Source organism: Bubalus bubalis, chromosome 13 (assembly GCF_019923935.1).
Source record: "Bubalus bubalis isolate 160015118507 breed Murrah chromosome 13, NDDB_SH_1, whole genome shotgun sequence".
Classification (NCBI taxonomy): domain Eukaryota; kingdom Metazoa; phylum Chordata; class Mammalia; order Artiodactyla; family Bovidae; genus Bubalus; species Bubalus bubalis.
This window is the reverse complement of record NC_059169.1, coordinates 10,153,172-10,179,743: the sequence shown is the minus strand read 5'-3', so window position 1 is coordinate 10,179,743 and position 26,572 is coordinate 10,153,172. Positions and strand designations below refer to the sequence as shown.

The 26,572-nt window shown below is 39.7% G+C and overlaps 1 protein-coding gene across 5 annotated transcripts in view; it reads left to right on the top strand.

The window, feature by feature from the left end:
- Positions 1-26,572, top strand: part of PCCA (propionyl-CoA carboxylase subunit alpha) — a 363,650-nt gene that overhangs the window by 177,599 nt on the left and 159,479 nt on the right. For all 5 annotated transcript variants that reach the window (XM_044927096.2, XM_025262608.3, XM_025262607.3 and 2 more), the window contains 3 exons: positions 212-286; positions 4,463-4,531; positions 6,222-6,297. In XM_044927096.2, the coding sequence (XP_044783031.2) occupies positions 212-286; positions 4,463-4,531; positions 6,222-6,297 (220 nt within the window). The remainder of the gene's footprint in view (positions 1-211; positions 287-4,462; positions 4,532-6,221; positions 6,298-26,572) is intronic.

The following is a 26,572-nucleotide window of genomic DNA, read 5'->3' as shown; positions in this document are numbered from 1 at the left end:
TGATCAAGGTCAGGCTAAATTCTGCTTTTAGTTCTGTTTGATTTTTTAAATACACTTCTAAGTTGTCTAGAGTGAGGAGAAGACAATAATATTCTGAAATCTGTGATTTGATAAATACGCCCCAAAATGCTTCTTCATTGTATAAATATTTAACCTTACTTGTGCTGATTTATATTTCAAAGGCTGTGCTTCCTGTTCTTTGAACTTTCAGGACCCCTACAAGTCTTTTGGTTTGCCGTCTGTTGGGAGATTGTCTCAGTATGAAGAACCAGTGCGTCTACCTGGTGTAAGTCATTAAGCTGTAATACCAAGTGAGAGGTTAAAATCTTGATTTATGTCACACTTTTATGTTAAAGCTTGTCAACACCAAAGGGTGTAAATTGAATGACAAGTGAAATTCATGGGGAATCACAGTTTTTTGTTTTTAATATTTTGTACTTTATGATGTGCAGGAAAGTCAGAATTCACCTAATAGGGAAGTCTGGACAACTGGCTTCTAAATAAATGATAGTTCCCAATGTTCCCAGTTCTTCTGAAAATTGTAATGAAGAAGTTTGTGGCATCCTAAGAATGGGGAATGACTTTCCTGTATTACAATTTAATCTTTTCAATAAATCTAATTCAGCTTCCCCTATATAGTCAGATGTCAAGAAATTCCAGCACAAAATCAGCTCGTTAATTGAAATGGATTAAGGAAAACAAAATGTGCCTCATTCTATTACGTGTCAAGGACTTTAAGAAGTACATAGTATGTATACCACTTAAAAGTGATCAGTGTTCACTTTATTTATACTTCTGTATTTAATGGCTATTATTTAAATCATTTTTCTTGCATAAAAAGAACAAGGATATACCTTTTCTGTTAATCAAGGTAATAAGTGTGTATATTTGTGACATTATGTTAGCTAGTGGCTGACAAGGCTGTACCATCTGTGAATATGATTATTCTGTTTGATTACTGGTATGAAGATGGTGAAAGATTACAGGAAGAATTCTGAATTTGAAGATGTTATTGGATATATGATTTATTTCACTTTTTAAATTGTTTTTGCCCATGTGCTTTCTAAAGGGACTTGACCCTTTCCAGGCTTGGAGACTCCATGCTGTGTTCAAAGCCTGAAGGCAGAAAAAAAAATTGTAAAGATTTAACAGGCATTGTGTGACGTTAAATAGCAGATGAGAAAACAAGTATCATAGGGACATATCTAAGCATTTTTTTAATCAAAGAAAAAAAGTATTAAATAAGAATTCATAATGATTACTCGAGTTGTTAGAAGTTTTCACCATGTTGTAACAGCTAACAGGATGTCAAACATTTTGCCCTTGCAAGTTTTTGCAATTTGCAATTTTCAAACGTGAGACCTGTTGAAAGTACAAGTGATAATGGACAAACTCTACCCCCTACGGTCTTTGTCCCACCAAATCTTTCTTCAATTAATGCTGCAGCAGGAGTTTTATGTAATAACATTTGCAGTTGTGAGCCATCCATAGAAAGAAAAAACAATTAAAATGCCTTAAATGTTCTGCTTACTGCTGTTATTTGCTTGTGTGAATGTTGCATGTCAGCTAAATGGACCAAGGAATAGATAAAGTGACTGGGTGCGGGAGCGTGCACACTAGCTTTGTCTATCATTATTGCTGGGAGCAATCAACTTGATGCCAGCAGGACAGTAGATGCGTTGACAGCTGTAATTATGTATCTCCATGGTGATCACTTTTGGCCTGTCATGGCGGCCCACGAGTCCCCTCCCTTGGAAGCATTTAATCAGATTGGGCTGTCACTTGTCAGGTAGACATGGCGGGCTGGGAGTTGTGCTGAGGGGGAGAGGTGAATCGAGAATGAAGGGTGGGACTCGGCTGGCAGTTTCACAGGGTTCACTGTGTGAAGAAAGATGTTTAAATTATGCCTGAGGTTTCCGAACAGGGGTTTGAGACTCACACACAGGTGCTTGGGCATTGGTGGTGATGGTGGGTTTTCTTCCTTTCTGCCTTAAACCCCATCAGTTTTAACTCAGGAGATCCTTTGCAGCACTTACCTTTTTTGGTCACAAGAATACCTACTTCAGAGTTAACTTATGGTTTGTGCTTTTCACATTCTGTAAGTCTCCTGTTTGCTTATGTGGCAAAGGTGAAGAGTTTCTTCTTATCTTTGATCACTATATTTTGTAAATGTGTTATTTTCAGACCACAGTTTTGTTCTGCTCAGAAATTTGGTGTCAGTTCCACTTGACTCTGTTCCTAAAGGTTTTAGTGCAAAAGCTAAAATGTATTTTTGGTATAAGCTTTGTTTAATGGAGACTTAATTTGAATTTTAATTCATTATTAGAACACTTTTTAAAAAAGCTGACTATCACTTGGAAAAAGGCTGCATAAACAGTAAATTATAAATCAGAGTTTTCATGTTTTGTTACAGTTTTAAATTGGAAATGCCAATTTGCTTTGTAAAGATATTTGTTGATTATATGTAATACATCTTTATTTTACCATATATATTTTTAAATGGAAATGATGTAACTTCTGTGATAATAATTTTAGCAAATAACAAAGACACAGTTGTATCTAAGAGCCCTAGGTAACTTAACTTTTAGGATGGTGTTATTCAAGGTAACTAAAAATTTAGGTTATGAACTATAGACGAATGTAATAAATGCTCTTTATTGTCTATTATTTTACCAGTGGATTGAACATCAAAGTTCCACACTAGTTTTGTAGCAGTTGATATAGTAAATGGTAGCATATGTTTAAAGTCAAAAGTTTTAATACTTGCACCAGTCTCAATTTTAAACACAGCTTTAGCAAGCATGCTATGATTTTAAATAATGCATACTGGTAAAATCATCTCCTTAACATTTTGCTACTAAAATTTAAAAAATGCAGGTTCCGAGATGTCTTTTCTGTTATGTAACTTGATCCACCAGTTGTCACTTTGGAGCCATTTAAATGTGGCCAGTAGGCAGATTATGATATTATTGCTTTTACAGCTGCCCTATTAATTCTTTCCTAGTTTTTATAAATACTGTGAATTTCATAGAGCTTCAACTTATGCCCTGAAGTGTGTTTTCAGAAAATAAGAAAGCCAAATATATGTTTTTAGTGTGCTGAATGACTTTCCTTTAGAATGAAGCTTTTTCTATATGAATGTGAATGCAAATATAAATATCTATATTTTTGCATGACACTTTTACAAGTATATACAAAAAAGCACTCTGGGTATGTGCTAATGTTATCTTCCTAAACCTTACAAAGAAGATAACAGTAGTATGATTTTTTTTTTTTAAGAGAATGAAACCATGGCTTATCTTTTGATGTCACCGTTTAATAAAGCCATCATCGAACTCTCATGTGGTTATCCTAGACAAGAGGGTCTACATGTGGTCCCTTGATAATTGCCTAAATTAAAATATTAAAGGCCTAACAGCCGCTGTGTTGACCTTTTTCTGCCTTGCTGCAGACAGATGAGCGGCTGTTTATTAGGCAGGCTTCTTCCCACAGGTGAAGAGCTCCGTGAATTTGCCTCTTCTCTTCCCACCCCTTAACCATGTTGGGCATCAAAGTCCTGCTGTTCTAGCAGCTTCCATTAAATCCTTCTATCCTCAAGACCCCTAGGACATGTTTGACTGTCTCGACTGTTTTGATTAGCTTTTAAATACTTCAGATTCCAAAACTTCAGCACAATAATTTAATAAATATTTCATCCTCAGCAACTGCTCATTTGAAAGTTTTACATGGCTAACCTTTGTGCCTTACTGCTGTCATCAAACAGGGAGATGAAAACAAGACTCAGCGATGTACTAACTAACTTGTTGGCTGGTTAACAGCAATCAGCTTCTTCAAAAGAATATTTTGAACTTGTGCTTTTTTTCCCCCCTCCCATGAAAATGGCAAAATCAGAACTCTAATTGGGGCTGTGTCCTTACAAAGCAAAGCCGTGAGAAAAGCTGTGTAAACATTAAATTCTCAGGGGACTGACAGTAACAGAAAAAAAAAAAAAAAAAGCATTTTACAGTTGAGAGGGTGAGGCAGAAAAGGAAAGTGTTACGGAGATGAAAGCCACAGGACCAGCGTTCCTATGGAGCTGATGAACAGAGCTCCGAGTCCTGATGCGTGGCCTGGCTGGGGACCGCACTGGAATGCCTGGCAGACTCATGCTCTCTTTCAGCTGGAAGGCATCCTCAAATTGCTCCAAACACATCCCACTATAGTGCTGTAGAAAGGTTGTTTTTTTTGCTCTTCCTTAGTTTCTTCCTTTAGTGGGTTAACAAAAATATATACACTGAACTGTGTAATAACAGATAAAGATAATTTGATCTCTCTTTATTTTTAAGGTTGTTTTTCTACTTCCTGGAAGCAGAAATATTATTTGAGATTAAAATTATCCACCTGCCTCATGGAAATTAAATTTGTTGTTAGAAAAATAGCTTCACCCTGTGAACTCTCTTTTCTCTTCTCTTCTTTCTCCCAGGTCCGAGTTGACAGCGGCATTCAACCAGGAAGTGATATTAGCATTTATTATGATCCGATGATCTCGAAAGTTAGTTCGACTCTTAACGGTTCCTTTCAGTTTTCTTCTGAAATGACAATGGACATATATAATTAAAAAGTCTGGAATGGGGCTTTTACCTGAATCATGTGCCGTAATTAAACACATAGTTAGGGCCACCAATGGAAAAGTGAAAGCTGGGCAGCTTTTCTTTCTCTTAAGAGAAATTTCAGCATCTTGTTAGGTGCCAGCACTCCCCACTCCCCAGTCTAATCACACCGTCACCCCAAGCCCCACAGTAACAAACTTCTCTAACCAGTGGCAGCAAGCTAGCTCAGTACAGAGAGAAGGAATTACGTTGTTTCTTGACCAGTCGTGAGCATTGCCGAGATGAAAGTATGAATGACGGGGTGATATCAAGGAGTTGAGGTAATAGGCTGTGTTTGTTAAGAGGACTTTTCACCTTGTCGCTTCGGTTTTTATGAATCAGTAATTACTTACGTAGATTTAGCATAATTAAATTTTATGTGAGACTATGAGATGTCTTTTTGAAATTTGACTTTCCAGAATAAATTAACCAATCCACTTAAAATTTTAGATCTTTTAACATTTTTGAATCTTACAGAATGTAAAATTCTGATGCTAGTGGTTGAAACTGGATTTTATTTAGAATATATATATATATTTTTTTCTAAAGTGATAGACCTGTGTTGAAACCCCTGTTTCTTTCTTCTTTTTTTTTTTTTTGACCTTGCTGCTCAGTTTGTGGGATCTTAGTTCTCCAACCAGGGATTGAACCCAAGACGTGGCAGTGAGCGCACTGGGTTCCAACCTCTGGGCCATGAGGGAATTCCCAACCTGGTTTCTTAAGATGGTTTTTTTTTTCTTCCAAGTGTGCTTTTTCATGTAGTTGTAGTAAACGACCCATTTTTTCATTTTTCTTTTTTCACTTAAGTTTTTACAGTGATATTGTTAAAATGAACTTTAGGTGTTTTGTTAGAGAAACACTTTAATTAAAATAAAAAATACATAAAATATTATAGATACATGGTTTCACTTTTAGATAAATTACATTGCTATTCAGAAAAAGGACCTGAAAATTAATTTCAACCTGGTTTGATATTGAAGCTAATTAAATGTACCAAAAACTTGCAAACTACAGATTGTCTCATATAATAACCAGAAAATTATTTTATGAATATTTAAGTTCATGTTGCCAATTTGTATAAGGTCTAGAGCACATAAACAGGCCCCGAATCATACAGAACAGTAAGATTTTCTGTTTTTCTAACACAGGAACCCTTTGCCTCTGTGCTCTATTATTTGTTAAATTAGCTATTCAGGGTGTCAAACTTGAAGGGAGAGAAAAAACAAATCTTGGCTAATCCTCCACTATTCCAGATGTTTATATTCATCCCATCCTAAATGTTGACAATTTTGATAGCTTTCCTTTCAAATTTTTTTATGCTTGTTTTTGTTACATTTTGGTTTACCTCAAGTAACTCTTTTCTGTGATAGTGAAATCTAGGAGAAAAGTCTGAAATAGCTGGTTTCTGATATTTGTTTAGTTGAAAAAATCTTAATTGACATAGTTTGTACTAACAACTGAATGAATTAAATTTCAAAATATATTCTGGAAATGTGTTATGAAATATTTTAACTTTTACTAGGATGAGATGTTTGACTTATGAGTAGATTGATCTCTACCTGTCCATATAAACGTTTGTTTGCTTGCTTTTAGCTCATCACGTATGGTTCTGATAGAACAGAAGCACTAAAGAGAATGGAAGATGCCCTGGATAATTATGTTATTCGAGGTAAAAACAAACACTCGAGGTTATGTTATTATACCTGGAGTCTCGTTCTGGAAAACAGCACGAAGGTTTATCAAGTAGAGAATTCAACAGAACATTTGCTTACTACGTGTTTAAGTAGAAGTAAGAAAAGCTTGGATTAAGCTGACATACTAATTAAGAATAGGTATTTCATTTTCTGTAGCAATCCTATACTTTACATCTATATCTGAAATGAACTTATTTGCTTGAACTTTTCATTTATGACCTCTCCTGGATGAACATTTAGTACTCTTCATTCTGGACTCGCTTGTTGTCAGGTGCAGTTCAACAGCCAGTTTCGTCTGTTTCTGATTTTGTTTATTTGTTTGCATTGTTTTGAAGTATGAAACTTAAAAATGTATGCAGATTAAAATATTGTGACCTGTATTTGACTACTAGAAGAGTAGAGGGAATAGCTCTTTGTTTCTCTGAATTAGAGCAAATTGTAAAATATTTTCTAGCAAATGCCATTCTCTTACCTCATGTACATATAGAATGTGTAACCAAGTGTGATCCTGCAAGGCTTCAGGGTGTGTGGTGATAATGGTATTAGGAGCAGCCATTAAATTTAAATAATTAAAGTTATACGTATTCCCCTTAAGGAGTAAATTGCAGTATAAATTTTATTAGCAACTTTCATTAGTAATGAAAAGATCATTTTAGTTTAGCCTAACATAAATTATCATCGACTTCAGAATAATGGACTTTCATATCAAATTTAAAGTGTGAAATATGAGTTCACTTTGAATTATGAATAAATTGTGTGTATCTAAGAACATCCTTCATCTTCTCTAGCATTCTGCTTCATCTTATCTAGCATTCTGCTATAGTAACACTGGTCTTCCCTAGTGGTTCAGTCAGTAAAGAGTCTGCTTGCAATGCGGGCGACCCAGATTCAATCCCTGGGTTGGGAAGATCCCCTGCAGAAGGAAATGGCAACCCACTCCAGTATTCTTACCTGGAGAATTCCATGGACAGAAGGGCCTGGTGGGCTGCTGTCCATGGGGCCACAAAGAGTGGTAAGAACGTCCATGAGAAAAACTGGCTGTACAGTTTGGCTCTTTTCTGGTGATTCACTATATATAGCAGTGAGGCTGGGAGGCTGAATTTTGGAGGTGGTGGGATGGTGATGGAGTATGACGGTGGGGAGTACACAGTCTCCCTCAAGCCCATGTGTAGCTTTCATACAATCTCATAAAACCTCCATCAGAGTGGACACAGCCTGTTGGTCATAAGTCTTGACAAGTGACTGCAACTTCTTATGAATTAGAGAAAGTGCTCCGTTCTCTGGGTGTCTCCAGCCCTGAGACGCGGAGCCCAGCTTAGCAGTGGAGCAGGTCAAACCCTTACTTTGCCCCTTGACCAAGTGCCTTTGTGCAGTGAACAGTCTGGACAGCTGTCCAGTAGCAGCCCAGGACAATGTAGTGACTCTGTTTTTACACATCCACTTTGCCCTGCTAATTCTCACCCGTTGGAAGATAAGTCGTGCAGCCATCACTCATGCTCATGTTTTCTCTTCCAGCTTTTCTCTTGTTATAGCAGGAGGACTGTCTTCCCTCCCTTCCCTTTTACTGTCACCCTCTTTTCTTCCCATTTGTTAGCTAGTAAGTGACAGTGATTGTATCTAATCTCATGTACTGGTGATTCACCTCCATCTGTAGAAAGAAAGCTCCACAGTGAACCTAGATGTGATTGTTAACAGTGCCATCAATATTCAGAGCTTCTAAGAATTTGAAAAATTCCCTTCACATTCTTTCTAGCTATTTCCCTAGCTCCTTTTTAGCCCAAATGGTGTAGTGTTTGCTGGTTTTGTAACTCTGCTGTGTTCTACCATAAGCAGCAGATGCATATTTTCTCTGTACATTGGTTAAGTCAGCCTTGGGAGATCTGTTGTGCTACAGAAGTAATATTGCTGCAAAATTATTCTAGTGCATGTTTGAGACACACATCCAGTTTGGGTGTGTGCATGTATTTGTATGTGTTTAACTATACATAATGAAGTGAAAGTCCCTCAGTCGTGTCCAGCTCTTTGCGACCCAATGGACTATACAGTCCATGGAATTTTCCAGGCCAGAATACTGGAATGGGTAACCATTCCCTTCTCCAGGGGATCTTCCCAACCCAGGGATTGAGCCCAGGTCTCCCACATTGCAGGTGGATTCTTTACCAGCTGAGCCACAAGGGAAGTGATACATAGACATAATCAAGGTACTTGGCAAGATTATTCCCAGAGGACTTTACAGTTGAATCTCATGGACAGAGGAGCCCGGTAGGCTACAGTCCATGGGGTCACAAAGAGTCAGACACGACTGAGCAACTTCACTTTCACTTTCTCTATATTCCCCCTGACACCCGCATTCCTGCTCCATAATTGCATTTTTATTGTGGTTGTTAAATTATTGTTGTTGTTTTAGGTGCTAAGTCATGAGACCCCATGGGGACTTTGCAACCCCATGGACTATTGCCTGCCAGGCTCCTCTGTCCACGGAATTTCCCAAGCAAGAATACTGGAATGGGTTACCATTTCCTTCTCCAAGGAATCTTTCTGACCCAGGGATTGAACCTGTATCTTCTGCATTGGCTGGCGGATTCTTTAAGATAGTGGTTAATTTCACTTGAGTTCAGTTCAGTTGCTCATGGCATCATGTCTAACTGTTTGTGACCCCATGGACTGCAGCATGCCAGGCCTCCCTGTCCATCACCAACTCCCAGAGTTCACCCGAACCCATGTCCACTGAGTGGGTGATGCCATCCAACCATCTCATCCTCTGTCGTCCCCTTCTCCTCCTGCCCTCAATCTTTCCCAGCATCAGGGTCTTTTCCTGTGAGTCAGCTCTTTGCATCAGGTGGCCAAAGTATTGGAGTTTCAGCTTCAACATCAGTCCTTCCAATGTGCACCCAGGACTGATCTCCTTTAGGATGGACTGGTTGGATCTCTTTGCAGTCCAAGGGACTCTCAAGAGTCTTCTCCAACACCCACAGTTCAAAATCATCAATTCTTTGGTGCCCAGCTAACTCTCACATCCATTCATGACTACTGGAAAAACCATGGCCTTGACTAGATGGACCTTTTTTGGCAGAGTAATTTAGGTTTCATTATAATGAGCTTGAATGGTAAATTCATGAAGTCAACATAGTCTGAGTAAGAATATTTTGTCGTATCACATCTCTATTGAACTTTGATACTGTAAAACAGTGGCATGGCACATGGGCAGTTTGTCAAAATATTAAACTAGTATTGGTCGCACGTAAGTTTTTTTTCCATTACGGTTGTCTTCTGAAAGGAATATTCTTTTATATTTACAGAATACATTTTCATGTTTAATTGTTCAGTTAATTTATTGTTTGACTGAGCTGAGTTTTAATTGCTGTGCACGGGCTATTTCTAGTTGCCAGTGAGCAGGGCCTACTCTAACTCTGGCGCAGGGGCTTCTCATTTGGTGGCTTTTCCTTGTTTCAGAGCACATGCGCTAGACCACGTGGGCTTCTGTGGCTGTGGTGAACAGGCTTAGTTGCCCCATGGCATGTGGAATCTTTCCAGACCAGAGATTGAATCCCTGTCCACTGCATTGGCAGGCAGATTCTTGGCCACTGAACCACCAGGGAAGTCCTTCATGTTTTATTTTTAAATGAACATGTTTTCCACTAATTTGCTTCCTGTACTGTATATGCGGGCATGCAAGTTACTATATTTTTAAACTAAGTGACTTAAATACACAGTAGACTACTGCTATTCTTGAAGTTTATAAATGTACCACGTGTAAAGCAAAATATATTTTATTATGCAGATACATTTTTCCAGGCTTCGTCTGAAATTTCTACCTTTGATTCACTGCGATAGAATAGAAAGAAATCAGACCGGCTTGGATTCCTACCGTGTCCTCGATACCGTTTAGTAACCATGCAAATTTTGTGTCTCTGAATCTCACAGTCTACATTTAAGGAATGGGGTGTGAGTCTCTGCCTTATGAACTGGTGAGGAGGACTCAGTGGCGTTAGGTACGTGGACGGTATCGGCACGGTGCTGGCTTGCGGATTTCAGGAACTTTAGTTACCATCTTCTTTTCTTCCTCTTCTCATTACAATTGTAAAACCACAGGTTTAGAAACTGTATGCCATCAATCATTATCAGTCCGTTGGTGTTGTGTGAACTGTATTAAACTATTAGTAAGGCATATTGAAAGCCCATGGAGGCCATTCCTGGTACTGTGTGCTGAGTCACATGCTTTCATTGCACCGTGTTCTTCTTCTTTTTCAAAGCATTTACCGTAACTGTAATTAAAGTACTGGTTCTGCAGTTAATTGCTGTTGGATTTTCCCGAGAGTATTAGGCACACGAGGGCACTGGTGGTGTTTTTATCTTGTTTCTTGTGTATTACTAGTGCTAAGCAGTTCCTGACACATGGTAGGTGATTAATAAATATTTGTTCACTGAGTGAAGGAATGAGAGAGAGAGAGATACTGTCTGTATTTCAATGAGTTTCTAGTATACTTTGATGGAAAATACATAAGTGAAATGTAAATTCATAGGTGCCAAAACACTGGGAAATTAGAGGAGAAGAGGGTATCTGTCTTTTCACACCTCTCCCTTTTTGTCCTTTGAAAGTAATGTGAGTACTTTAGGACTCCTAGGGGCCTCTGTTGAGAATATTTTACTTGTGCTTCCTTAAAACGACTCCTCAGAATAGCAACATTTTAAAAAAGACCGGGAACTCACCATGCTGGAGAAGTAAAGGCTCTGGGCACACTCAGGCATGCATCCCTGAAGTGTGTAACTTGCTCTTGTCTTTTGGGAAAATAATCTAGCACTAGAAGTTAAAAGTAGGTGCCCTTTCATCTCACTGTTCCATTTTGGGGAATCTGCCCTGCAGTGTGAAAAGACTGAATTGTGAGATGCTGTTTATAAAGACACTTACGGCAGTCTTGTTTGTAGTAGCCAGAATTCTGATCAGCCTCAGTGTCTACTCAATGGACAGATCTTCACAATAAAATACTGGGCATTTGTGATAGCTGTATATATTACTAAAATAGACAAGCAGTTTGGAGAGTAATGCATAGTGCAAACATTTAGTTAAAATCTTCCTGCCCTTCAGTTATGTTTGAACGAGCATAGAGAATAATTTTATATCATATTGAAATACATATATATATATATAACTTCTTTTAGCTCAAAAGAGGGGTTTTCTTTTAATTTTAGGTATTGCCCCAGATGTTTTAATTCTAGGTATTTTTCAAACCCAGAGGAAAGGTGAATGGATAGTACTTTGCACATTGGTCCGCTCTTCATCTAGATCAATGGTTAAGCCTTTCTTTGTTTGCTTTTTTCTTCATCTCTCCCTTTGTTCATCTTCTCCCTCCCCTCCCCCTGTTTGTTTCCTGAACTATTTGACAGAAAGTTGCAGGCATCCTGACACATCACTCCTAAATACTTCAGAAGGTACCTTAAGGGTAAGATTATATTTCTGCAAAACCACGGAATACCATTATCTCATCAAAGAAAACTGGCATCGGTTCATAATATCATCTAATGTACTGTCCGTATGGGAATTTCCCCAGTTGTTCCCCGCATTGTGTTTTTTACCTGTTTTTTTTTTAGCCCTAATATGGTCCATTCAAAGTTTTTATGGTTATATCTCTATTTTCTCGCCTCTTTCTATGTCATAACATTAACTCCTCAGAAGAGCCAGGGGCAATTGGCATAGAACATCTCACATTCTAGATTGGAGGTTTCAGTACTGGCCCAGGGAACATACTTGGGAAATAAGCTGGAAAGTTGGGCGTTACAGTTGGCCAGTGATGTCTACGTGTTTTGAATTGGTGACTTTCAAAGTGGCTCAGTTACTAAACATTAGGTGATTTCAGAGTGTGATTATGGAACTAGGTGGCTAAAGTGGTAGAACAGATTATTTGAGAGGTGATCCTAAGAACTGAGCTGAGATAATGTTGAATGGATCACCTGCATGGGTGGTACGACTTAGGATCAGAGGAAAGGTCAAGAGTTGGGTAATGTAAATTCTTTAGTGAATATTGCATTGTGCCAGGGATGCTGAGAGATGATGGATAATTGAGAAGCTTCACTGACCAGATAAAATGAACCTCAAGGAAATGGAAGTTTCTCCAAGGATTAGAAGAGGTGATGTTTTGGAAGCGGCAGTGAGGGTCACTGGAGAAGTGAGGTCCCTGAGGGCGTTGAGGATTTCAGGTAATGCAAGGAAGTGAGTTGGAGAAGGAAATGGCAATCCACTCCAGTATTATTCTTGCTTGGAAAATTCTACGGACAGAAGAGCCTGACAGGCTACAGTCCATGGGGTCGCAGAGTTGGACACAACTAAGCAACTGGCCACTAAGGAGGTGAGTGGAACATCCCGTGAAGATGCTGCATCTGTGGTAGACGAACCAGTCAGTGGTCTCACTGGGTGTGGGCCAGCCTGGAAAAGAGGGAGTGGGTGTCTAGGGAGGGTGGGGTTGAGTCCTCTGAGGTTCCAAGGATGAGGGATGTGCAGAGAAGTTTGCCCTCTGGGTGGTGGATGCAGAGGTCTGAGAGTAACGGCGGTGAGCACTTGGGCTCAGAAAAGTGGTCTCAAATGCATTCTGAGGGTCTGTATACTTCGTCTGATTACGTTTTGATTCCACTTTCTGTCCTCTGGCCCTGGAGCCCCATGCCAACACTTGATGTCCCGGATGAGAGCTCTCGCTTCCTGAGTGGGTTTTCCATACGTCTTCCTTACCGCACCAGTCGACTCTTTAGTGGGTTGGTGTACAAAGTACAAACCCAGAGAGCACTCCCCTGCTTTATGTCTTCCCGTTGCCTCTTTGTGGACTCTGCCGCCTCGTTTGCACCACTGTCCCTCAGGCCCCCTTTTCTCATACTTCACTCTTGTCTCAGTTTCCTGGTTTGCACCATCTTCTCCCCACTTGATGGCTTTTCATAGTTAATCCAGTCTAAGCAGTTGTAACAGAATCGAAAATACAGAGAAAGATACAGTTCAATTTCTCTCCCAGGTAACAGTTGAGAAGGGAGGTGTCAAGGGTCAGTAGGGTGACTCCAGGATCACAGCAAATGGTTCTCATTTTAGGGCCCAGAGCAGCTGCTTTTCATGCCTGTCATCCAGGCTCAGCAGGAAGATAGCAGGAGCAGGGGAATTCATGCTCACTGATTTTCAGGGCCTAACCCAGAGAGTACCCTCTATTTCTGCTACTCTCCTATTGGGGGTGAGTCTAGGTGGTCATACCTAGGTGCTAGAAAGATGGGAGATGTAGTGGATAGCAAGGTGGCCATATCCTCAGCTGAAGCATAACACTTCTCTTATTAAAGGAAGGAAGGGAAAATAGATATTGGCAGACAGCTAGAAGAAATAAGAATATATAAATGTATCTGCTGTGTTTTGGAAACACACACACACATGCAAAGCCAGGACTAGTAAGATGACATTTTTGTAGGAGGTGGCGGGACGGTCTGGTGGAAATGATTAGGGGACAGGAAATAGTACATGGGATGAAAGGGAAAGACTTCTTAGATTATACATTTTTGTATAATTCTGACCTGTAGATCCATCTTAATATTTAAAAATGAATACATAAAATCATTAATGTTCTGGGGGAAAACTCAAAGAGAAATCCAAGCAAACAGATGGACAGGATGGTATGAATCATACAACCATGCTGAAGGAGCCGGGGGAGGGAAAGTGAATCTAAATAACTTTTAATAGTATTTTTACTGGATACCCTCAAGGTAGAAATAAAATATGTCTAAACAAACACTAAGCTCTAGTTAGTAGGTTTATTTTTCTTAGTTCGTGGGTTAGCAGCTCTGAAACCAGTTGATGTATATTCTGGGATTGAGGAAATAAATATATGTATTGTGGATAAGAGGAGCCAAGTTTCTCATTGTCAGAGAAAGGAGTTACAGATGTGGGAATGGAAAAGCATGGAATGAACCCTGCAGTGCTGAGTTGGAAGTTCAGTGTGACTTCATAGTTTTTAACATAGATTGAAAAATAAATAAATACATGTTACTACATTTGTAATTGTGTGTGTGTGTGTGTGTGTACATACATATACACATACACACACACACACACACACACACACACACACACACACACACTCTCTAACTCAGGATTTCTCAACTTTAGCATCGCTGATGTCTGGAGGAGACACGTATTTGTTGTAAAGCGGGGCTGTCCTGTCTGTGCATGGTTGGGTGTTTATCAACATCCTTGGCCTCTCCCCACTAAATTTCAGTACTATCTCCTCAGTTGTGACAATCATGGACTTCCAGACATTGCCATGTGTCCCCTGAGGGGAAAGTCTTGCCCAATGATTGAGAACTACTGTCCTGCTGAGAGGTCATAGAAGCACTGACACCCATAGCAAGGAGCACACCAGGCACCCAGATCTTGTTCTGTGAATACCGTCCTCCCATAAATGGAACCTGCACTCCTTCAAAAATGGCTGCTTTCAGAAAGAGTAGAAGATGAGCCTGAGAGATCTTATATAAGAATGTAATCAAGTGGCTCAAGAAATGAGGATATGCCAAAAAAAAAAAAAAAAAAAAAGACCCAGGAACCAGCTTTCAGGGGCTTCTGTTGGCAATTCTGGAAAAACCTCAGCAAGAAAATGAATAATGCTAGGAATAGATTAAAATCCATGAAATGAAGAGTCCATGAGTTTGTATGATACAAATAGAAAAGGTGAATGAGGGTGGGGCTCACAGCTCTTCCTTATGGTAGATTTTTAACTAATAAGTGTAGAAAAATCAGTACTCGGCAAACACCAGATTGTTTGGATGAATCACCAGTGATTGATGTTAAAATTAGTGGATGAAAATATGATGAGAGACAGGTATTTGCTTAATTTATAATATCTCTTCAGATGATAACTAATTAATCAAAATGGGGAAAATAGTACCTTTAAAATGGATAAACCTTGAAACTTGCCCAAATGGTTAAAATTAATATCACTGGTAATGGAACAAATCAGGAGCCTGTGCCTCTTGGTTTGATGCACTGAAAAGTCCACATTCTTTCTGTACTATTCTGGCCAAAAATGTGTAACATGAATATAATCATGAGGAAACATCAGGCAAACCAAACTGAAAGAAAGTGTACAGTATAAGTGGCTTGTACTCTTCCAAAGTGTCAAGGTCAAGAAACACAAAAACGGATCAACTTATCTACATCAAAGCAAACTAAGGACTCATGACAATTAAATGCAGCATGTGATCCTGGATTAGTTCCTGAACCAGGAAGAAAATGTTTTCCTTTTGTAGAAAAGGTCATAAATAGGACAACTGGTGGAATTTGAATCAAGTCTGTAGATGAAATGATAATACATTGTCAGTGTTAATTTTTAGATTTGGTCATTGTACTATGATTACAGGAGAGACTGGGCTTGGTTTTAGGAGATGTGCCCTGAGATACTTAGAGGTATTTGCCTGCAGCTTAGCCTCGAATGTTTAAGAAAAGAGAAATTGTGTGTGTATACATAAAGAGAGAAACAATGAATGACAAAGCAAATAAAGGTGGCCAGATGTTAACATTGGAGAATCTGGGTAAAGGATGTATATGCTCTTTGTACTATTTTTGTGAATTTTCTGTAATTCTGAAAATATTCCAAAATGAAAGATTAAAAAAAAAATAAGTAAAGGGGAGCATATGCTGCCCTTCTCCCAAAGCTTACCTTTAAGGGATAAAAATGGAGACACATTTGCGATACGTACTATATCTCATTCATCTGACTAATTCTAAAGGATTGCGGGCTTAGAAAATTGTTTTATGAAGAACAGTAGGTAGTTTGCTGTTTAGTTTTGATAACTATTTAGTTGTTCAGATAATTTTTTTTTTTCCTGGAGCCGATGGTGAGCTTTTGTTAAGATAAAGCTTCTTTAGAAAAAGATGTAATTTGGTTAAAGTTAATTTCTGAGCCCCCATGAAATAAGCGATGGCTTTTGGCCTCTGTTTGATCCTGACAGTGTGTGTAGCTCATGTCTGGCCCGTGTTTTAGAAGCAGCAGGTAGTCAGGAGAAGCCTGCTCCTGGGGGTCCTCTCTTCTGTGGCCTGGTCATGATTTCCCATACAGATGGGACCCCGTGAACTTTGGCAGAGGTCATCCTCAATTCCCAGTCCACATCTCACAGTCATAATTTTTATGAGTATGTGATTAATAATATCGTTAAAGTTATAAAACTAAGCCTGAGGGCACCTCAGCTATCCGCTTATTGTTTGAGCAGGACCAGCTTATGTAACGGCATTGTCGTAACTGGAACATGAAAAGTAAACTAAGAACAAAATGCTAACTTTCAAATATGTAGGGTATCCTTTAGCGGTTGAGTGCTTTTTATCCTTTATCTGGTCTTTTGAGCTTTTAGATTTAATAGCTTATTAGTCCCTTAATTGACTTTAGAATTAATTAATATAGAGTAGTTTTTGGAGCAATCAGTTGTGGGATCTGGATTTTGGTTGTCTGCCATTAACCCTTGTCTTGCCTTGGTCCTTAGGAAAAGATAATAGATTACTAGTAATATATGTAATATTACATAGTAATGTGTGATATTTTATTCAGAGAACATTAAAGGGAAAGTGCTCTTGTATATTAATTTTATCCCTAAAACACTATTAGCAGGGTAAAAGTCTGTGTTTTCATGCTCTATTTACTAATCAAGTAGAAAAATTTTTGAAAGTCCATGCTTCATTTGTGTGGTTGAGTGGCTCTGCTCTTTGTTGTCCAAAACATAAATTAATATTTGCTGATGTTTCCTTTGAGTTACATTTTAAAAAATCACCTCTTTTTCAACTTTGAATATGGGATTGAAGTACAACATCATTTATCCTGCAAAACTGCATGCATTTTAAATTTGGAGGTGTCATGGTCTTAAATTGATCACTGGCATCAGTAAATCATCTCATTTTTGTTCAGATTATCATTAACTGTTTCTGAAAGTTGTATTTTACTGAAGACAGAACCCATTGCCAACGATTCTGGCATTGGCCTCACAGAGGGCAAGAAAATTTATACTAGCGTGAGACTATCACAGAAAAGCCAGTAAAACTTAAATACAGAATATTGTGCATATAAAGTAGACAGTATTATTTTTATTTAACTGGAGGAAGAAAGGACAAAATTGCTGAGAGACTGCCTTTCTAAGTTATTTGCTATTTACATAAAATAACTTATAAATCAAAACATTCTGAATTGTTAAAGTATTTATGTGCCTGTGCTAAGTAGCTTCAGTCGTGTTGTTCAGCCTTTGTGACCCCAAGAACGGTAGCTCTCCAGGCTCCTCTGTCCTTGAGATTCGTGTCCAGGCAAGAATACTGGAGTGGGTTGCCATTTCCTTCTTCAGGGGATCTTTCCAGGGATCTATCCCCTGTCTCTTGCATCTCCTGCACTGGCAGATGGCTTCTTTACCACTAGCGCCACCTGGGAAGCCCACTGTATATATAAGAACTCTGTATTTTAGAAATGAAGTTACGACTACACCTTGATCTTCTCACATTCATCCTTTCCAGTCCCTCCTTTAAGATCTTGTTTTTTCCAAAACTTGCTGGATTGGTCTTGCCTGTCTGTGCTTCAGTTTCTCTTCTGGATTCCTTCATGTGAATGTCCACCTGCACGATCTCTGTATTCTGATGTGTGTGCATTTAATCTGTCTGCCAGTCTGAATTCTAATGATTTAGACATTATCTATCCGTCTCACAGGCGTCTCTCATTTAACTTGCAAAATATGCATCTAGTTTTTTCCTTTCAACCTATTCCTTTCCTGTAAATGTTATTATCTGTGATGTTGCAGACTCAGAAGTTCGGGTGTTGGTGCTTGATTCACCTTCCCCATCCTTCCATTCCCCTAAACCACCAAGCCCCGTCTGCCTCCCAGACATCTCTCAAGTGTGGCTGAGAGATTTCTTTCTCCTGTCTCCTGTCTCATCTGCTCCCTAACTGTGGGCTGAGGCCTTACAATTTTCCAGCACATCTCCTGCAGTTGTCAGCTTGCTTTTTCCCAACTTCACTCTTGAACCTTCCCAATCCCTTTTGTAGCAGCACCAGAGTGATTCCCGGAATGCACAAATCTACTCATGTCTGCCTGTTTCAGCCATTCTGGTTGCTCTCAAGGTAAAGTGAATTCTTTGCTAGGCTGTGAGACCCTGAATGTTCCTGTTTGACTTCTCTGGTGCGCCAGTCCTCTTTGCTCATACCCTTTGGCCTTGGTGTCCTTCTTTTGGGTTTCCCAGATGGCGCTAGTGGTAAAGAACCAACCTGCCAGTGCAGGAGATGTGAAAGACGTGGATTCTATCCCTGAGTCAGGAAGATCCCCTGGAGGAGGGCATGGCAACCCACTCCAGTATTCTTGCCTGGAGAATCCCATGGACAGAGGAGCCTGGTGGGCTACAGGCCATGGGGTCGCACAGAGTCATCCTTCTTTTAGTCCTCTTCATAGAAATGCCTGCTGGTATTCACTTTCTACCAAAATGAAAATTCTTAAACGCTCTTAAGTTCCTCTCTAATCTTACCCATTTTTGTGTCCTTCTGTGTCTTTTTCTGTTTTCTTTCCCAGCCAGGTCTCTTCACTCTTCCTAGGACGCTGCATCTGTCATTTCCTGTACATATACATCTCGCTGGCAAGTCGTAACTCTTCTTCCAAAGTGATTTAGTTTGGTCTGTTTGTAAAACATATGACAAAGGGATTCCTTTCCTCTGTGTAGCCTGAACTCTTCCATGGTGTCTTCTGTTTTAAATTCTTGCCTACCTAGTTTGTCCTTCTAAGCATCCTAACGCTTTGCTTTTTAATAAATTGTTCTTTGTTTTTGTGTAGCAAACCATCACTTAGGGACTTCGATGGTGGTCCACTGATTAAGACTCTGCGCTTCCATTGCAGGGGGCATGGGTTTGATCCCTGGTTGGGGAACTAAGACCCCCATGGAAGTAAAAAAAAAAAAAAAATCACCTATAATATAGGCAAATGTCAACTTTTGCAATGATTTGTTAGCTGTATTGGTGTAATCAGAAGTTGTTATACTTTTTTATAATTCCTTGTAGAGATATACATAATTACAAAAGCCCTTCAAAACATTAGTTATTTAGTATGGACCAAGTCATTATCCACAAAACAAGGTTGAGAAAACTATGCATTTCTCCTGGGCATGTATTGTGAAAGATATTTATTAGATTACTGTCTATATGTGAAAACTTCTCCCGTGGAATAAATAAAGGAGTAGCATTAAAATTTGAATTTTGGAACTTTCTCTAAACGTTTTGAAATAGTTTGAATAGGTTGAAAATTGTATTTTATAAAATTATAGACGTGATTATCTTCTGACTCAGGAAGAGAGATGCTCAGAATTTTTCATATGTTGCTAGTCTAATATAATAAAGAGATGGATAGAAGAATGCCTGGAAAGATGTATTAAACTGTTCATGTTTGTTGGCTCAGAGATAGCAAGTCATACTGAAAAAAGGACTTTTTCTCCCCCATGTGTACCCATGCGTACAGGGTAACCTGCTGGAACAAAGTGTCTTAAATCCAGTGGTATAAATAAGATAGAAATTCATCTACTTCTTATTTAATGGTCTGGCTGGTCTGCACTGATGGGGCAAGTTAACATCCTGTGGCCATTATTCCGGGAGATACACAGACCTGTCTCTTTCCACCCCCACCTACCCCCTACACCTGCCTTGATTCTCCCCTTCATCCATATTGCCAAAGCCGAGTTCCTGCAGTATCAAGGAGCCCATGGGAAAAGGAAGGAAACGAAGATCAAGCAGTTCTTTTTTTCATGTAAGTGAGACTGCACTTGGATACATTTCTTTAACTTAGACTCTTTTTTTCCTTGGAATTAGTCTGTCTAGCTGTAACATAGATGAGAAAATGGAGTCTGTCTAGGTGGTCTTTTGTTTAGTTAGCATTCTACTGTGGAAAGATAAAATGTAAAATTACGGGAATCCTGCAGTCTGTCACAAGATACTACCGTATTTAAAATTTTATTTGATATGTATTCAGTTCAGTTCAGTTGAGTCCGTCAGTCCTGTCGGACTCTTTGCAACCCCATGAATCGCAGCACGCCAGGCCTCCCTGTCCATCACCAAGTCCCGAAGTTCACTCAGATTCACGTCCATAGAGTTGGTGATGCCATCCAACCATCTCATCCTCTGTCATCCCCTTCTCCTGCTCCCAATCCTTCCCAGCATCAGGGTCTTTTCAAGTGAGTCAACTCTTCACATGAGGTGGCCAAAGTAGTGGAGTTTCAGCTTTAGCATCATTCCTTCCAAAGAAATCCCAGGGCTGATCTCCTTTAGAATAGACTGGTTGGATCTCCTTGCAGTCCAAGGGACTCTCAAGAGTCTTCTCCAACACCACAGTTCAAAGCATAAATTCTTCGGCGCTCAGCCTTCTTCACAGTCCAACTCTCACATCCATACATGACCACTGGAAAAACCATAGCCTTGACCAGACGGACCTTTGTTGGCAAAGTTATGTCTCTACTTTTGAATATGCTATCTAGGTTGGTCATAACTTTTCTTCCAAGGAGTAAGCGTCTTTTAATTTCATGGCTGCGGTCACCATCTGCAGTGATTTTGGAGCCTAAAAAAATAAAGTCTGACGCTGTTTCCCCATCTATTTGCCATGAAGTGATGGGACCAGATGCCATGATCTTCGTGTTCTGAATGTTGAGCTTTAAGCCAACTTTTTCACTCTCCTCTTTCACTTTCATCAAGAGGCTTTTTAGTTCCTCTTCACTTTCTGCCATAAGGGTGGTGTCATCTGCATATCTGAAGTTATTTATGTTTCTCCCTGCAATCGTAGTTCTAGCTTGTGCTTCTTCCAGCTCAGCATTTCTCATGATGTATTCTGCATAGAAGTTAAATAAGCAGGGTGACAATAGACAGCCTTGACGTACTCCTTTTCCTATTTGGAACCAGTCTGTTGTTCCATGTCCAGTTCTAATTTTTGCTTCCTGACCTGCATACAGATTTCTCAAGAGGCAGGTCAGGTGGTCTGGTATTCCCATCTCTTTAAGAATTTTCCACAGTTTATTGTGATCCACAAGGTCAAAGGCTTTGGCATAGTCAATAAAGCAGAAATAGATGTTTTTCTGGAATTCTCTTGCTTTTTCGATGATCCAGCAGATGTTGGCAATTTGATCTCTGGTTCCTCTGCCTTTTCTAAAACCAGCTTGAACATCTGGAAGTTCACGGTTCACGTATTGCTGGAGCCTGGCTTGGAGAATTTTGAGCATTACTTTACTAGTGTGTGAGATGAGTGCAATTGTGCGGTAGTTTGAGCATTCTTTGGCATTGCCCTTCTTTGGGATTGGAATGAAAACTGACCTTTTCCAGTCCTGTGGCCACTGCTGAGTTTTCCAAATTTGCTGGCATATTGAGTGCAGCACTTTCACAGCATCATCTTTCAGGATTTGGAATAGCTCCACTGGAAATCCATCCCCTCCACTAGCTTTGTTCGTAGTGATGCTTTCTAAGGCCCACTTGACTTCACATTCCAGGATGTCTGCTCTAGGTGAGTGATCACACCATTGTGATTATCTTGGTCATGAAGATCTTTTTTGTACAGTTCTTCTGTGTATTCTTGCCACCTCTTCTTACTATCTTCTGCCTCTGTTAGGTCCATACCATTTCTGTCCTTTATCGAGCCCATCTTTACATGAGATGTTCCCTTGGTATCTCTAATTTTCTTCAAGAGATCTCTAGTCTTTCCCATTCTGTTGTTTTCCTCCATTTCTTTGCATTGATCGCTGAGAAAGGCTTTCTTATCTCTCCTTGCTATTCCTTAGAACTCTGCATTCAGATGTTTATATCTTTCTTTTTCTCCTTTACTTTTCACTTCTCTTCTTTTCACAGCTATTTGTAAGGCCTCCCCAGACAGCCATTTTGCTTTTTTGCATTTCTTTTCCATGGGGATGGTCTTGATCCCTGTCTCCTGTACAATGTCATGAACCTCCATCCATAGTTCATCAGGCACTTTATCTATCAGATCTAGTCCCTTAAATCTATTTCTCACTTCTCTGTATAATCATAAGGGATTTGATTTAGGTCATACCTGAATGGTCTAGTGGTTTTACCCACTTTCTTCAATTTAAGTGTGAATTTAGCAATAAGGAGTTCATGATCTGAGCCACAGTCAGCTCCCGGTCTTGTTTTTGCTGATTGTATAGAGCTTCTCCATCTTTGGCTGCAAAGAATATAATCAGTCTGATTTCGGTGTTGACCATCTGGTGATGTCCATGTGTAGAGTCTTCTCTTGTGTTGTTGGAAGAGGATGTTTGCTATCACCAGTGTGTTCTCTTGACAAAACTCTTATTAGCCTTTGCCCTGCTTCATTCCATATTCCAAGGCCAAATTTGCCTGTTACTCCAGGTATTTCTTGACTTCCTACTTTTGCATTCCAGTCCTCTATAATGAAAAGGACATCTTTTGTGGGTGTTAGTTCTAAAAGATCTTGTAGGTCTTCATAGAACCGTTCAACTTCAGCTTCTTCAGCGTTATTGGTTGGGGCATACGCTTGGATTACTGTGATATTGAATGGTTTGCCTTGGAAACAAACAGAGATCATTCTGTCGTTTTTGAGATTGCTTTGAAGTACTGCATTTTGGACTCTCTTGTTGACCATGATGGCTACTCCATTTCTTCTAAGGGATTCCTGCCCACAGTAGTAGATATAATGGTCATCTGAGTTAAATTCACCCATTTCAGTCCATTTTAGTTCGCTGATTCCTAGAATGTCGACGTTCACTCTTGCCATCTCCTGTTTGACCACTTCCAATTTGCCTTGATTCATGGACCCAATATTCCAGGTTTCTATGCAATATTGCTCTTTATAGCTTCGGACCTTGCTTCTATCACCAGTCACATCCACAATTGAACTGTGGAAAATTCTGAAAGAAATGCAAATAACCTGACCATCTGACCTGCCTCTTGAGAAACCTATATTTAGGTCAGGAACCAACAGTTAGAACTGGACATGGAACAACAGCCTGGTCCCAAATAGGAAAAGCAGTACGTCAAGGCTGTATATTGTCTCCCTGCTTATTTGACTTATATGCAGAGTACATCATGAGAAACGCTGGGCTGGAAGAAGCACAAGCTGGAATCAAGATTGCTGGGAGAAATATCAGTAACCTGATATGCAGATGACACCACCCTTATGGCAGAAAGTGAAGAGGAACTAAAGAGTCTCTTGATGAAAGTGAAAGAGGAGAGTGAAAAAGTTGACTTAAAGCTCAATGTTCAGAAAACGAAGATCATGGCATCTGGTCCCATCACTTCATGGCAAATAGATGGGGAAACAGTGGAAACAGTGTCAGACTTTATTTTTTTGGGGCTCCAAAATCACTGCAGATGTTGACTGCAGCCATGAAATTAAAAGACGCTTACTCCTTGGAAGAAAAGTTATGACCAACCTAGATAGCATATTCAAAAGCAGAGACATTACTTTGCCAACCAAGGTCCGTCTAGTCAAGGCTATGGTTTTTCCAGTGGTCATGTATGCATGTGAGAGTTGGACTGTGAAGAAGGCTGAGCGCCGAAGAATTGATGCTTTTGAACTGTGGTGTTGGAGAAGACTCTTGAGAGTCCCTAGGACTGCAAGGAGATCCAACCAGTCCATCCTAAAGGAGATCAGTCCTGGGTGTTCTTTGGAAGGAATGATGCTAAAGCTGAAACTCCACTACTTTGGCCACCTCATGTGAAGAGTTGACTCCTTGGAAGAGACCCTGATGCTGGAAGGGATTGGGGGTTGGAGGAGAAGGGGACGACAGAGGATGAGATGGCTGGATGGCATCACCGACTCGATGGACATGAGTTTGGGTGAACTCCGGGAGTTGGTGATGGACAGGGAGGCCTGGCGTGCTGGGATTCATGAGGTTTCAAAGAGTCGAACATGACTGAGCAACTGAACTGAACCATTATTATTTATAGTGTACTAAACGTTTGTTGAATGATTTAGTCACTTTGAATCACAGTTTTCTTATTTGTGTCTTCTTTTTCGTGCTCATTTTCTTGTTCTATCACTGGTTGCTAAAAGTTCCCCCAAAACATATAGCATAGAGTTTACTTTCATTTTCCTTCCTGTGATATCTGACTCCTGCATGAGTATTAGGTGTGGAGAAATTGCTAATAGGTATAGATTAATTTGCTTGGAACAACATTGTTAACACTTGTTAGCAGATATGGGCAAATTTTTGGTAAAGGGCCAGAGAAGAAATATCTTAGACTTTGTGGGTAGCATGGTCTCCGTTGCAGCCACTAGGCTCTACTTTTGAAGCATGAAGACGACCCTTTATAAACACTGCTGTGTTTCAGTAAAACCTTATTTACCATCTGAACCGCAGGCCGTAGTTTCCTGATCTTGCTTATAGGATGAGCACACCCTCCGCGTAGAATTAGATATGAGCTTAGGTTTGTGGAGCTTCCATTCTTACAGAAAATGAACTAGAAGGTAGTAGGTCAGTGCTGTTCAGCGTCTGTCTGTTGTTTATTAATTACATGTTGTCTTCTGCTCTATATTTATTATCATATAGAAGGATAATAATGAGCACAGTAATAGTCTTGAGTGCCCTAGATTGTGGTAAACATTATTTCATTTGTACCTCATGACAGTGATACTAAATAGATTTATTATTTATCACCATTTCACAAATGAGGACATTAAAACTTTGAGAGTTTAAATAGCTTACTCAGAGTGAGAGGTCAGTCAGGTACTTGAACCTGAGCGATTCTTTGCCTACTTTGTAATTATTGTATAGGGAGGGATTCTCTAAGGCTTGAATAGCCAGAACAGAATCAGGCTTTCTAGGTTTGTTACGAAGCATAGTAGTACAAATTGGAACTATACATCTAATTCTACCTGGAGGGTGTGCTAATGACTGAATCATTAAAGAATTGAAAGGAATTAGCAAATCTCTCTGTTTACTTCAACTGTGTAATATACTCCAATTGCCCTTTTAGTGGACGCCTGATCTAATACCTGCTTTCCCTAATAGCTGGTTTTAAGATGCCTCCTTGCTCTACCTTTTATTCCTATTTAATATTTTTGTAATATACCTCCTTCATAAACTTTTCTGTATCGTATATTCCTCCTTGTACCATTCATACCCCTCTGTAGTGGCTACCTATTTCAACTTCGCTTTGGAGTAGTCATTGTTTTGTTTTGTTGTTTAGTTGCCAAGTCGTGTCCAGCTCTTTTGAAGACCCATGGACTGCAGCCTGCCGGGCTCCTCTGTTGATGGGAGTCCCCAGGCAAGAATGCTGGAGTGAGTTGCCATTTCCTTCACTTTGAAGGAGTCATTGTGTCCTGGGTTCAGTTTTCCTTCTTGATCATCAGCTTTTTTCTTCTCCTTGTCCTCTCTCCTCTGCCTCTCCTGTCCCCACAACTCTCCTCTTTATTCTCTACTTATTTTGAAGGATACTTGACATATAATCAACTACTCATATTTAAAGCATTCAATTTGGTGAGTTTTGACCTATGTAGACCTGTGAAACCATCACCATAATCAATAGACTGAACATTTCTATCACCTCCCAAAGTTTCCTCGTGGCCTTTGCAGTTCACCCTGTCTCTGACCCTGTCCTAACGCTTCTTGTAGGTTGCATTTAGTATGCATTATTTTTGGTCTTGCTTCTTTCTTTAATTCAGCATAATAATTTGAGATTCATCCTTGTTGTGTATATAAGGGGATTCACTTCTTATCAGTTCAGTTATGTCCAACCCTTTGTGACCCCATGGACTGCAGCACAACAGGCCTTCCTGTCTATCACCAACTCCCAGAGCTTGCTCAAACTCATATGTCCATTGAATCAGTGATACCATCCAACCATCTCGTCCTCTGTCATCCCCTTCTCCTCCTGCCTTCCATCTTTCCCAGCATCAGGGTCTTTTCAAATGAGCCAGCTCTTCATGTCAGGTGGCCAAAGTATTCGAGTTTCAGTTGCACCATCAGTCCTTCCAATTAATATTCAAAACTGATTTTCTTTAGGATGGATCTCCCTGCAGTCCAAGGGACTCTCAGGAGCTTTTCCAACAACACAGTTCAAAAGCATCAATTCTTTGGTGCTCAGCTTTCTTTATAGTCAACTCTCACATGCATACATGACTACTGGAAAAACCATAGCTTTGACTAGACGGACCTTTGTTGGCTAAGTAATGTCTCTGCGTTTTAATGTGCTGTCTAGGTTGGTCAGAGCTTTTCTTCCAAGGAACAAATGTCTTTTAATTTCATGGCTGCAGTCACCATCTGCAGTGATTTTG